The sequence below is a fragment of the Pelecanus crispus genome, chromosome 2 (assembly GCF_030463565.1).
Source record: "Pelecanus crispus isolate bPelCri1 chromosome 2, bPelCri1.pri, whole genome shotgun sequence".
Classification (NCBI taxonomy): Eukaryota; Metazoa; Chordata; class Aves; order Pelecaniformes; family Pelecanidae; genus Pelecanus; species Pelecanus crispus.
This window is the reverse complement of record NC_134644.1, coordinates 122,982,986-122,996,767: the sequence shown is the minus strand read 5'-3', so window position 1 is coordinate 122,996,767 and position 13,782 is coordinate 122,982,986. Positions and strand designations below refer to the sequence as shown.

The 13,782-nt window shown below is 40.6% G+C and overlaps 1 protein-coding gene across 1 annotated transcript in view; it reads right to left on the bottom strand.

Annotated features, from left to right (window-relative positions):
* Window positions 1-13,782, bottom strand: part of LAMA3 (laminin subunit alpha 3) — a 124,112-nt gene that overhangs the window by 83,554 nt on the left and 26,776 nt on the right. The window contains exons 7-13 of the mRNA XM_075706040.1: window positions 13,367-13,482; window positions 9,379-9,497; window positions 4,658-4,748; window positions 3,474-3,605; window positions 1,597-1,659; window positions 411-452; window positions 142-279 (exon numbers count right to left, since the gene is read on the bottom strand). Of these exons, the coding sequence (XP_075562155.1) occupies window positions 142-279; window positions 411-452; window positions 1,597-1,659; window positions 3,474-3,605; window positions 4,658-4,748; window positions 9,379-9,497; window positions 13,367-13,482 (701 nt within the window). The remainder of the gene's footprint in view (window positions 1-141; window positions 280-410; window positions 453-1,596; window positions 1,660-3,473; window positions 3,606-4,657; window positions 4,749-9,378; window positions 9,498-13,366; window positions 13,483-13,782) is intronic.

The following is a 13,782-nucleotide window of genomic DNA, read 5'->3' as shown; positions in this document are numbered from 1 at the left end:
TTCTTCTTCTTTGACTTCTGTGAGTTTTGGGAGAGCCCCTTATGAACACATCTTTGTGGCAAAAAGGATTAAAATTCCCTCAGTATAAAACTTGTGTCTGTATTTTGGATATTCTTGCTGAAAGGAAAGGTTTTGGCTTACCCTTGCAGAAGGGGTAACGAAAATACCCAACTGCACAGGAATCACAGGAAAACCCCCGAAATCCAGTTCGACATCTGCACTGTCCGGTATTTCCATCACAGTCACCTCCCAGCACTCCTGCACCATGGCACTGGCACGCTGAAGAGCACATTTGTAAAGAAAACATTTACAGCATTACGATCTTAAAGTTCCTATTTCACTTGGCAGCTGAAGGCTGGCATTTACACCGGAGCACAGGCTCCAAGCATCGAAGAAACCATGGCACTTACGCAGACACTGGGGGCCAAAATACCCTGGTTTGCAGCCACCTTCTGGTTACAACAGGAAAGGAAAAGAAAGAAAGGAACAAAGTTAGTGCATAAAATCCCACAACTTCTCATATTTTTGCAGAGAAAAACAGATCAGTGCTTAGTAATAATTACTCTTGAACCGCAAAACTATTTCTATGACGCTTACATGCAAATCTCATTTAAAAAAATAATAATCTGTAACTGTGCTTAGTCTTCCAGCACAGGTTTACAACTTCTACAGCCACAGAAGCTTCCACTTAGAGGCAGCTGCCTTTCTTATGCCTTCAGACTCACATGCTACTTGTTGAAAATGCAAATAGCTCAAGATCTGTTTTCTCCTGTTTATATTTATAAATTTTGCTTTGGAGTTTTCTTTCTTCTTCCTTTTAAAAATATGTGAGAGAAGGGGATATGCGACAGAGCATACCCAGAGGCCTACCAAGGCAATTATTTTGGATGCTGTATGGAGAGAAGTGGTATAGGAGACTGAGGCTTTGCAGGCTGTGATGGCAACTGCAGACACTTTCAAGAAAACAAGTTATTAATCCTGAAGTGCATTACAAGTATGTTTGTGATTAAGCGCTAGCTGTGATGATGTCCCCATTCTGCAGTATGATAATACATACTAAAAAATGTAAGCCCACTGAGGGAATCGTTGTATGGATTTCAGGCAGCTTTACAGTGGGCTAAATAAGAAATACGTAGCTCTCAGAAAATCGAAGTTCTTCACTGCCAAGGGCAATGTACAATTTGCCAGGTGCAAGAGGACAGTCCAGAAGCAGAGGCCAGTTAGCCTTAAGAAAGAGATTTATACTGCAAAGCAGCTGACAAGTTGTACATGTCAGAAAGTCTTGATGGATCTGTTTGTAAGAGCACCAAACAAGATGGTCAGCCTCTTCTGCAGATGTTTGCCGGAGGCTGGTCAAAGTTATTTTGATCCATAACTCTTTCCTAAAACTAGCCTACTAAACTGTTCAATACGAACATGACAATATGATGAACTTCTGGCAAGAACAAAGGCTCTCTGAAAGATAAATACCAACAGTGGCCAAATTACTACATAAATCTCCATAAGAGAGCCGGCACAACTGAAACAGTGAAAAATAGCAACACGGGGAAAAACAGTGAAATGAGGGGGGAAAAAAAAAACCAAACAAGAACTTGCCAATTATGTCACCAGCCATAGCATCTCTTGGATTTGGAGAAGTAAAAGGATGTACAGGAATACCTTTAAAACAAAAGAAACAATGAAGTTTATTTGAAACAGATACAGTTATTTCACTAAAAATCATGACAAACCATGAAGTCATCTGCTGTCAATACAGAGAACATGATATTCACATGACTCTAGTAACCAACTTCAGCTTAGTTTCCTTTCAGTTAGGAACAGGATAAGAAACATTTTACTTTTGCTGTCCAATCCAGGTGCAAACATCCCTTCTCAAAAGGACAGTATGAAAGGCCAGGCACCATTTGAAAATGCTACCAGGTTGTTTCCCTGTTCCCTACCCTTTTGTACGGAAAGCTTTCTCATGCTAGATGGTGTTATGAGAGCTATCTAGGGAGCTCCATATTTATTTCACATTTCCTCCTTTCAGCCGAAGGCCCATCTCCTGCTAAGTGGCATTATTACTCGCTGCCTGAACTGCCAGAATTCATGACATGTACATTACATCTTGGGAGCTTTTTATCTGAGAATCCTCCAGATTAGGAGTGGGAAAGACATCCCAACAAACTTTCCTCCATTAAGATGGGATCCAAAGTTGATGTGCCACAGAGATCAGTGGGACGTAGATAAGGTCTACCTGAGCTGAACGTACTTAAAAACGTTGGATTGCAAACAACAGGATAAATAAGATGTGATAATCTAGAATGCACTGCACAGAGAAGGTTTATTCTATCACAGCCATTGAATTGAAACAACATTCCATTTTTTACACTGCTTTTTTCCTTTCTTGATTTCCCTCTTCTTCCACCTTTATCATGGGACCTCTGCTTTAGTCAGACCTCAAATCCTGCCCCAGAACAACACCTGTTTTATTGGCTGTCAGAAACATGCTTCTCCTGAGGACACAAAACATCCCACTGATGCATTTTTAGAATCTGATCATGGAGTCACAAGCTTTTATGCAGGAAACACAATTCTGATGTTACTTTTTTCCTTAGTTATCTTATATATAATTTGTTTATGGGGAAAGCATTTAATTTGCTGAATTCCCAACACTTAATTTCAATCTCTTTATTCTAAAGTAAAAATCTAATTTTCAATTAATCAATAGCATTAGCTAGCATTCTGTTACCATTTTCAATAAGCAGAAGCACTCAGCATTTGTGTCGCATTGTTTTTTCTAATATGTTTATTTTCTTTGGATTTACAAACACCTTTCCTTCAACCATGTCTTAAAAAAATGTGAAACAAACTGGAACCCTTCCTTCGACCACATATCTGCACCTACCTGCAGTCTAGCAAAAAAAGAGAGCATAGCTGAGAGCCTTATGCTCTGCCAGGAGGGCCTTTCCAACATTACGCAGGTGCTATTTGAGAATTATTTTTATTTATTTTAGAACCCTCCGAAAGCCCACAAGCTTTGTTTATCAGGGATGCAAGTTGCAAATCGTAGGAGTCGTCAAGGAGAACACATAACCATTTTCTCCCCTCTCTCTCAATACAGTCACGTTCCACTTCCAGTCCAAGTGGTCTTTATACCTAAAGACCCTGAGATATGTTTAAATAATTTGTCCAGGGCTTTAGGACTGGAGTTCATGACTTACTGAGAGATAGGCTGTAGCCTCAATGAAGATGTCTTAAATGAACTCAGAAATGTGAGAATGCAGCACAATCTATTTGATTTTCAAGTAACCATCGTTTTGTAAAATAAACTAGATTCTCTTCAGTATTATGACAACTGATTTATCAGAACATGTAAACATGTGAAGCTGAAATGCCAGATGTTTCAACCAAGTTGAGTGCAATGAAAACTCTTAATTCTTTAATGCACATTTAAAATACTGGAAAAGAGGCATTTTTATTTGTATACTTACGGACACAAAATGGATAACCATAGAATCCATCAGCACAGCTTTCACAGTTTTCTCCCTGGAAATTCTGCTTACAGAAACAGCGGCCGGACCCTTCCTCACAGCTCTCTGCATGCTCCAAGTTACAACTGCAGGCTAAGTAAGTATCAGCAGTTAGGCACTCTTTGGAAAATAATTAATTTGCCTTTTGCAGCAGTGCACGATGGCATTATAATAGTAAATTTGCAGTTGGGAATGCTTCATTATTTAAAGAAGTAACATTTGCATGCTGTTACATATACTCCAAGTACCCTATATCACCAATTAATCTTTGTGATATCCCTTAGAAGTAAGACCTATGTTATTTTCTTAGAGCGTTTAGTATTTTTAATTCAGAAAGCTGCATGTTATTACTCCACAGCACTGCAGCAACTATCTTTTCTGTGGCATCCGCTCATCTCTCTCCATGGTCTAGGCTAAGCACCATGCCCCATCCACCTTCCCTTGCACACCACGTGCAACATTATGGCAGCACGCCACAGCTCTGTTGACTTCCCATTCATTTCAATACCCAAACTCAACAAACTATAGCTTCCTCCTACCTGTCACAAGGCTCCTTCAGCCTGTTTGTAATTCAACTCTTATCTCTTACCTATACTCAGTTCTTCTTTTTTAAATGTTATATTAGTAATTATCCTATTGCATTATTTATTAATGTTAGGTTACGCACTGCATAAAGTAGGAGTAGTGATCCTCGTGACCTTTTGAGGTATAGAATAACATTTTCAAGTGACCAAGAGCCAAAGAATACCTCATATACACATCAGAGAGCTAAGAGAAGCAAGGTCATGAGGGTAGGAGATGAGAGTGACTTCTTATAGGTCATGCCACGTCACTGTGGGGCCTGTAGCAGCACCCCAGGCTTACACGATCCTATCTCCTCAGCAGCCTTTTCTTCCTTACTTCTTCCTATTGTCTTGATGATGGACTGAAGCTTTAGGCCCATATGACACATAAGTTGAGAAGAAAGGGTCTGAAAGGTTCTAAAAGGGTCTAAACCAAAACAGAAAGTCATTTGCAGTTGTTCTGCAACATCTTTTGGCCACTCTTTCATTTTTCCTCTCCAAAAGATGCATCCCATGCCCTCATTATAGCAAAAAACCCCTAAGCCACCGCCATGAGAAGATACTTAAGAGAAAAGGACTCACGTATACAGCCATCAGGAGCTCTCACTGGAACGCCGTAAGGACGATAGTAACCTTTTGCACACTTCTCACAGTTAATACCAGCTGTGTTATGCTGGGCAAAATAAACCAGAAGGAGAATATGAGATAAAAAGGGGAACTTGGAAGAATTAAGAAACAATAACATCCTGTACACTGTTTCTATATACAACTAGAAAAGGATCAGCACAGGAAAAAAAATGGAGCATGACTGCGATAAAGACAGTATTCATCATTTGCTGTTCTTTAACCACCTGTTCTCTACAGATTTCTGAATCATTCTATTCTCACATAAAGCAGCTGAATTTTATCTTTAAAGCATGATAAAAAAGAGCTATTTTAACAAAAAAATGTAAATCTGGAAAAAAATCTGTTTTCACTATCACATGATATTTATCTCTTTTTATATTACTTTCTTATCATAACTTATACATCATTCAGGCAAATGCATCATTAATTTTTCCTCATACTACATATTACTTTTTTGAATACCCTATGTCTAAGATCAGCAACATCAAAACAAACCAAAAGCTGATCAGTCAAGTCAGCACAAAACAGATTTTCCATTAGAAAAGTATACCTCTCTATAAAAATGTGTTTCAGGGACACAGAAAAAAATATCATAAGTAACCTGAACCACAGCAAAAGTATATAAATCCACTGTGAACACAGTCCTGAGTATATTTCAACTCATGCAGAAAAGCTCTCCCCTGTGGTGGGGCAGCAGGAGCATGCAGCAGTGACGGCATTCACCAGTTGAGTAAATCATGGTCACAAGGCATTCTGATGGGCTCGTAGTCTTGTGAGCGGGGAACCGGAGGTGTGGGGGAAGCCCTAAAGCAACGAAAACAGATGCCCCCAGCTCCCATCTGCTGTTTAGTTCCTCCTTAGGGAGTGTTGCAATTCAGGGCTGAGCAGGGACCTGGTATTTTATGGTGGGGCAGTTCATGAGCAGGGCACCCAGGATGCTGCTGGGGCTGCTGCTTGTGGTCGGCGCTCTCAGTTTCTGCAGTAGTTTTGTGTTCTGTTTCCGGTTCTGCTGGAAGCTTCCTCCAGCATCTTCAGATCTGAGCTAGTTCTGGGAAAGGCTGATGCTAGCTCAGGGAGGGTGGTCCTCACATTGCACAACAGACTGAGACGCAGTAGTTGCTGCAGCACTTAGCATGGCAGGAGCACAGAGGGGCCCAGCATCTCTCTCAAAACCATATAAGGCTACTTGGAGATTGTGCAGTGATGGTCTCAAAACACTGCAGAGCACATTCTTTGGACATTACTGGTGCTAATGCCCGTGGCACATCAGAGGGCCCGCCCCAGATAGAGCTCCAGGAGGTGGATGCCACTGTCCAGTTCTGGGGCTGCAGAGAATGCCTGGGCCTCTCACTGGGGCTGGGGCAGGTGATGAACCTGTGCAGAGCTTGTGAGTAAGGATCAGAGGACAGAGCAGCACAGCTGATATTGCAGTAGGTCTCTGTTGCAAACCACCTGAACAAGAAGGAAGATGAAGCCTTCTTTAGGCAGCTAGAGAAAGCCTTGGTACTTGTGGATGACTTTAACCACCTCAGTATCTGCCTGAAGGACAATGTGGCTGGACGCAAACAATCCAGAAGTTATTTCAAATGTATTGAAGAATTTCTGGATGTAGAGGTTCATGAACCAGTTAGGTGAGATGCTCAGTTCAAACCGACACCCACTAACAAGGAAGAACATGTGCAGGTTGAGGGCAGCCTTGGCTGCAGTGACCCCAAGACTGTGGTTTTTAAGATCCTGAGACAAGTACACAAGAAAAATAGCAGGATTACAGTCCCGGGCTTCAAAAAAGCAGATTTTGGCTTGTTCAGGTATCTGCTTGGCAAGATCCAGTGTAAAACTGCCCTGGAGGGGAAAGTGGACCAGGAAAGCTAGTTGATTCTCATGGATAGCTGCCTTAGCACAAGAACAGTTCCTTCCAATGTGTAGAAAGTCACATAAGTATGGCAGAAGGCCAGCACAACACAAATACAGAGCTCCTGATCGATTTCAAACTCAAAAAGAGAGTACATGGAAGGTGGAAGCAGGAACAGGCTACTTGGTGGCAATACAAAGACATTGCCCACACATGTAGGAGTGGAGTTAGGAAAGGCAAAGGTTAGCTAGGGATAAAGCTAGTAATAGAGATGAAGTGCAGAAAGAAAGGTTTCTAGGAGTGTATCAGCAGCAAAAGAAAAGCTAATGGGAATATGGGCCCATTGCTCAGTGGGGAAGGAGATCCAGTGAACAAATCATCTTAGAAGCCATTTCTAAACACATGAAGGACAGGAAGGTGATTGGACATATTCAACACAAATTTAGCTAGGGCAAAGTATGCCCAAACAACCTCATTGCTCTCTGTGATAAGATGACTGGTACTGTCAGAGCCACCAAGATGGTGACAGACTGAAGCACATGACATCCAAGAAGAGGCCGAAACAGCTGGGTCTCTTCAGCATTAAGAAGAGAAGGGAGAACTTACTGCTATCTACAACTACCTGATCAGAGGATACAGAGAGGATGGAGCCAGACTCTTCTCAGAGGTGCACAGCAATAGGATGAGAGGCAACAGGCACAGATTGGAACATGGAAAATTCCAATTAGATATTAGGGAAAAAAATTTGTCATGAGGGTGGCCAAACACTGAAACAGGTTGCCAGGAGTGGTTGTGTCATCTCCGTCCTTGGAGGTGTTCAAGGTTTGACTGAACAAGTCCCTGAGCAACCTGATCTAGGTAGACCTGCTCTTAGTGGGGGGGCTGGACAATATGATTTCCAGAGCTCCCTTGTTATCAGACTATAAAGAAACTGAATCTATCTTTGCATGCAATATTTCAATTCTATCACTTCTTCATTCAAGCATCCATTACTAACACTTTTTTCCCCTCACACAAACAGAAAAAGTAAATTGAAATCCACATGCTTTATCCATGGAAGAAAAAAGCTATAATTAGATTTATGGTAAACTCAGCATAACTTCCACAAAATCAGGTTACAAACAATTAATATCAGTCATATAACCAGGACTCATAGATTTAGATTAATTTTGCTCTTTTCTGTCCTGGAAGCAGTATGAGTGAAATGTTCTTTCATGAACAAAGAGCTGACAGGAAGGACCAACATGATAAATCTTCCCAGAAGGCATGAACAAAGTTCTGCACAGAAATGTCAATTGGAAGACAAAGAACATTTCTTCTACTCATGCTAGTAAAAATAACTCTACTCTTTTCTGACTGCCTTTTGAACAATATCTGATTATATTGTGGCAATAAGATGGAAAACACACCCTATAAATTTTACTGGATATTTCCTTTTTTTTGTTCCTTAAATACCACTATATTTTTAAATGCACAGCATGATAATACATAAATCATGATGCATACGTTTCATAAGAATATAGACTTGATGACAATTTTCCCTCTGAATTACATTCTGGTCAGCTGCTTGTCATCATACTTCAGATTACTTGACAACAAAAGGAAGACAGACTTCCAAATAAGTCTGGATGTATTTAACCCTGAGATCACTGAACCAATGAACAGTTTACGTTGTAAGGGACCTCAGGAGGTCAGGTGGTTCAGTCCCACACAAAGCAGAGGTAAGTCCAAGATTAGATCAAGTTGATCAGAGCTTTGTATGATCTTTCCTGACAGTAATTAGCCAGAGTAGGACAAAAGTTGCTCAGGATGAGATACATTCTTTCTCTTTCCAAGAAGGTGCTAATCATTAATGACAGATACAGTGTAAAGTCTCTGATTCCAAATTCACATTTGGTGATTCAATCCAACCGAGACTCTAAGAGAGTTAAGGTGCTGGAGCACGTGACTTGTAAGGAGAAACTGAGGGAATGGCTTTCGTTGGCTTGGAGAAGAGATGTTCAAGGCGGGTAGAAGTGTCTAATGGCAGTTTTCCTCTACCTAAGAGGGGGTTACAGAGAAGACAGAGCCAACTCTTCTCAGATGTGTGCAGCAAAAGGACAAAAGCCATCTGTCACAAGTTGCAACTGGGGAAATTCCTACTGAACAGTAACAAAAATCTCTTTACCATGACAGCAATTAAGTGCTGTAAAAGATTACCCAGAGTCCATGTAATCGCCATCCTCAGAAATTTTCAGAACTCAACTGGACATTTCTCAGTGCAACCTGATATAACTTTGCATCTGGCCTTGGTTTGAGCAGAGCTCTAGTCTAGATGACTTCCAGAGGTCCCTTCTATGATTTCATGCTTTTTCAATACCTATAAGCTCCCTTCTTGGTATAGCCTATGCCCTCCTTTACTCCTGCTGTTGAAGGAGAGTCCTCTGTGTTTTGCTGCAGCAAGGAACCAGCTGACCTGAGATGGAATTTTATTTGGTTAATTTTACTTCCTTCTGTTAAGCAGGGAAATGGCAGAGTTTGTAATAACAGGAAAGGGAATTTTTGTAGTTGATATAATTGTTGCATTGTGTGGCTTTATTTGAATCACACAGGACTGAGCATAAATACAAGTTATATGTGTCTTTTATACATTAACAAGCAATGTTGTACAATTTAAATTATTTTCAGACACCTTTTTCCCTGCTTTGAGTACAAGTAACAACCCCAGAGAAATGGAGCTAGCTAGACTGGTCAGGCTCCAAACTATTGGTGTGGGCACAGTCCCACTCCAGTAGCCCTTCTTCAAATGTCATTTATTTAAACTGACTGAAGCCACCTTTTTTACCTGGCAGTTAATGCAGACTCCTCCACCTTCATAATGCCCATGGATGTTTAAGCTTTCTTGACGCTGATCAACCTCAGCATCATAGTAGCAATCAGTGGCATGTCCATGGCAATTGCAGGCTGAAAAAGTAATATTCCAAGTCAGCTTTCATTATAATACTGGAATTCAGTAATGTAGCAGAGGTGAAAAAGCAGCTTAGATTTTTTATGTATACATACACTCAGGTATGTTGGAGTGTGCTGAAATACACGTATTTACCTATTAACAACTGGATTTTCACACCAGAAACATGGTAAGATTGTCTAGATATGAGGAAAACATGTGCTGCTAGGTTTATCAGAGGAGGCAACAGTTGTACCATCTCAAAACAATATACTTATGCACAGATGCAGAACTAGGAAGCTACAGAAGAACAGTCTCAGCAATTTCTAAAAATGATCAAAAAGATGTTCAAATGTTTATTCTATTTTTCTATCTCTAAAAATACATCTGGGCTGAAGCTGTGTGCACTAAAACTTTATTTAAAATAAATAATTATAGAGAAGATATACACATTTGAATAAAAAGACCTACACCAAAGAACTCTCATACTCAGCCATAGATACAGATATACCAGCAAACTTGGCTATGCATTTACCCAGCTGCTGTCTTCTGAATGGAGAAGTTTTAGGTACGAGTTCATTCTACCTCCTGGGAATTGTGGATTCAAAAAGAAGCATGGTTTAAAGAAGTATGGTATGAAGAACAATAATAACACCACAATAATAATATATTATTATTATTATCTAGAAAAGGATAGAATTAGGTGACTCATTTTCCCAGTGTATGGTTGTCTATAGTCTCAGCTGTGATAAATTTTACTTTGGGTGGTTTGTGGTTAGCTCCTTTCCTTTATTTTTCCCTTCTGTTAAGCCAAATAAAGGTAACAGCTGAACTCACAGTGGCTCTGAATCCATCTCTACATACATGTTCTGCTATACTTTTAAATCCTTCTAACAGATGTGAATATTGCAGTGCTCAGAAGAGATTGAGAGATACCTGTGAGGCTTTGCTTGCAGGCACATCAGCCTCACATATGTCTCAGTCTAGGAAGTTCACCTATTGAAAACACCTGAGATACATCAACTGATATATCCACTTGTGGCCTTGTACGCACATCAGCTGATTTCACCGATCTCCTTACATTGACATGGGAGACCTAAATCCCAAAAAGCCTTTGCTGTTTTGCCTTTGGCAAAAAGGCCTAGCAATATAAATCCCAGAGCCAGCCCAATGTTCGTGCCTTGCTTGCAGAAGAGTATTAACCTGAAAAATAGCGCCACACTTTGAACAGTCCCTGCAAATAAAGTTTGAGTAAAGGGTGATGGATTTACCCAGAAAATAATTTATCTAATTTCCTAGAGATCAATTATGTGTATTTCATAATCTTCCCATCTTGGTTAAAACAAATCTGTTCCCATTGGTCATGTAAAGCTCTGCCTGTCTTCACTAAAATCTTCCAGAACTATAATAATAATCTGAGTAGGAACCAACCATAGTAGTAAGCAAACAGAATCAATCAAAGGGCAGGACCATGGTTTTGCCATAAACCCATCCTATGTGCTTTTTTTTCCTGATCTGATCGCTTTCCTTGCTGGAGAGAAACAACGTGAATTTTTCTGAAAGAATGCAGGAAGTAAAAAGGCTTCCCCAAGCATCTGTGTGCTAGACAAGCTTTTAATTACAGACGTTCCAGCACTCCAGGGAAACCTTACCAGGAAATTCCTGAAGTTTTGACTTTATAAAGCTATGACTTCATGTTTAGGGAAGTCCTTCTTTCATCTGGACCAGGGGATAAGATACTCTGGAAGGCAACTGGTTCCTGAAAGCACCTCAAAAAAGAAGATAAGGGCCCTGCCCCTACTTTCTTCACGATGAGGGAAGCGTATGGGAACTAATCCTTCCAAATTCTTATTCCATTACCTGGCACAACTGAGAGCACAACTCAGGGACAACTGATTCTCCATGCCTTGCTACACAATCATACAGACAAGAGAACGGAAACTGAATCACTCTCTGTATCTCCTCTACGTCTTTATATCTGAACAGCTTTGGACAAGGAAGCCTTTTCCTAGAAACTACCAACAAAACAGCTGAGGTGGTGGCCTGCCATCAGGTTTCCTTATGGTCGGCTGGCAGGAACTAGACAGGTCGAGACTGGGTTCGCTGGCCAGGTTGTGATAGCCTGTGAAGATCTTTGGGGTTTTTTATTCATATAACTCTTCAAGAAAATAAAACATTGCACAAATGAGATGCTGGTTCAAGATACTAAGTCAGAAAAGGAAAAAAAGAGAACATTAAAAAAAAAAAATATTTACAATGTAAATAAAAGCTCCTTGCCTCTAGGGCCAAACCATCTGTGAGCTACACCTCACAAGTATGTCTTCTAACAATGATGGGAAATTATTTGCTCTGATTACAGGAATAGCATTTTCTCTCGCAGGGGAATAGAACCCCCTTCTACCTCACCAAGCATCTTCTCACTACTTTGAGCCATTTGCTGACCCACACAGTACTGGGAAACTCATAGCAAAAGGTTGGGCTTATCTTTACAAGCTCCCACCAACCTCTTTCAATCAGTTTCTCTCAAGGGACCTCAGGCTTCTGGGAAGCTTAACGAGGTTGCTTTAAATCCTTCACTGCTGGCTGCCAGGAAAAGAGGTCTGCACCTGGCAAACACGCTCAACAAATCACCTCAAAGCGCTAGGAGCAATCCATACTAAAAAGGGTATTTTTTCAGAGGTAGTTAGAAGCAAAGTTGTTTTGGCTCAGAATCTTGTAGACGATCTTCTATAAACTCGTTCTTTAAAAAACATGACATTATTTATGCTCTTTGTCTATCTCTTTCCTGGCAGAAAATGTTTTCCTTTCAAAGAGGGGAATTTAAATGAGGTTTCAAATATTGTCCAAAATTTGTGTCCCAACATGCCTATCTCCTATCAAACATTTTAATCATCTTCCTCCTTGCCCCCCCCAACACTCAGTCTTAGTACTGCAGTTTTGATTAAACAAGCCATCTCTTTATTCCTCAAACTAATTATATAGGTACATCTCTCTGGCTTTCAAAAAAGGTTCCCCTATTAACGGTTTGTACCCACTGGCTATGCTACTCTCAGAAAAGGCAGACAAGGAAAATAAATTAGGCCAGACACAAAGGAAACTGCAGTCTGCCAACGCATTTGCTCAGAATTTGCACATCTCAGCACAGAGATGGCTGACACTGTCTGTACCACACTCACTGCTTTCTGGCCAGAGGGATGTAAAACACCCATGTGTGACAGTACGTACTCTTCTATCAAAAAGGGGTCCCTGTGGTCATTTTCTTTAACAAAAGAATGAAACACAGGGGCGGTGGGAGAAAGGTCAATGGGCTTCTCCAGCTTGACTACTCTGTGCAGCTAAAGCACTCTAAACTCCCAACTATGAGCACAGGAAGGAGTGCAGCTGTGGAATTGCCCGGACTCCCCACCAGGAATGTCTTTGTGCCTGCTGACGCCCGGTCAGCGAGGGATGACCATCAGCAGGAGAATGGAGGGCCGCACACGTGCCTGTAAGCAGTGGCAGCCTTAAGCAAGCTCTCTGCATCCTGAACACCAAGAGGCCGGGTGATGGGGAGACAGATTTTGAAGTTGTACAAGATGCCTATAGTCTCTGCTCCACTAGGATCCACGATATTCACTCAATGTACAGAGTGAAAGGCTTCCACTTTTCTCATGTATATTCTCACTTGAATGACTATTTTCATTGATTAATAAGAGAGAAGGACATAAACAATATTCACTGCATCATCTGTTCCTTATTGCTTGTATGGAAAGAATTTTCTCAGTAAAGAAAAAAAGGTGTTAAAACATGCAGTGTGCTACCTATGCTCCATGAACATGAGTGCTATGGCTAATTCCCACCCACTTGTCAATGTCCCTTTTAAGCTAGCGTCTTTTAGGCTACTCACGTTCGCACAGATTTGTGCTCCCAGCTGTTGCAGGTTGCCACTGTTTCTGATTATATCCAGGGCAGCAGTGATCACAGGTTTCCCCACAAGTGTTATGCTGACACTCACACTGAAACCTACAGAAATGAAAGCCTCTTACTCTACTGAAGCTGGATTTAAACTTTTTTTCTTAATTTTATTGCAGTCCAAGAGTTACACATAGTGTGAAAACGACAGGACATAAGCTCACATGTAAAGAGGTCAAACAGTAATACTAGAACATTTTGGAACTTTCCTAAAATTCTTCACGATTGATTACTTTAATCATGTGATTATGAGTTTATTAGCACAAATTACTTATAGAGAACATTTATAAATGGATTCAATAAACTGGTTTATGAAACTTTATTCTAGAATATTAAATCAAGCTGGTATAT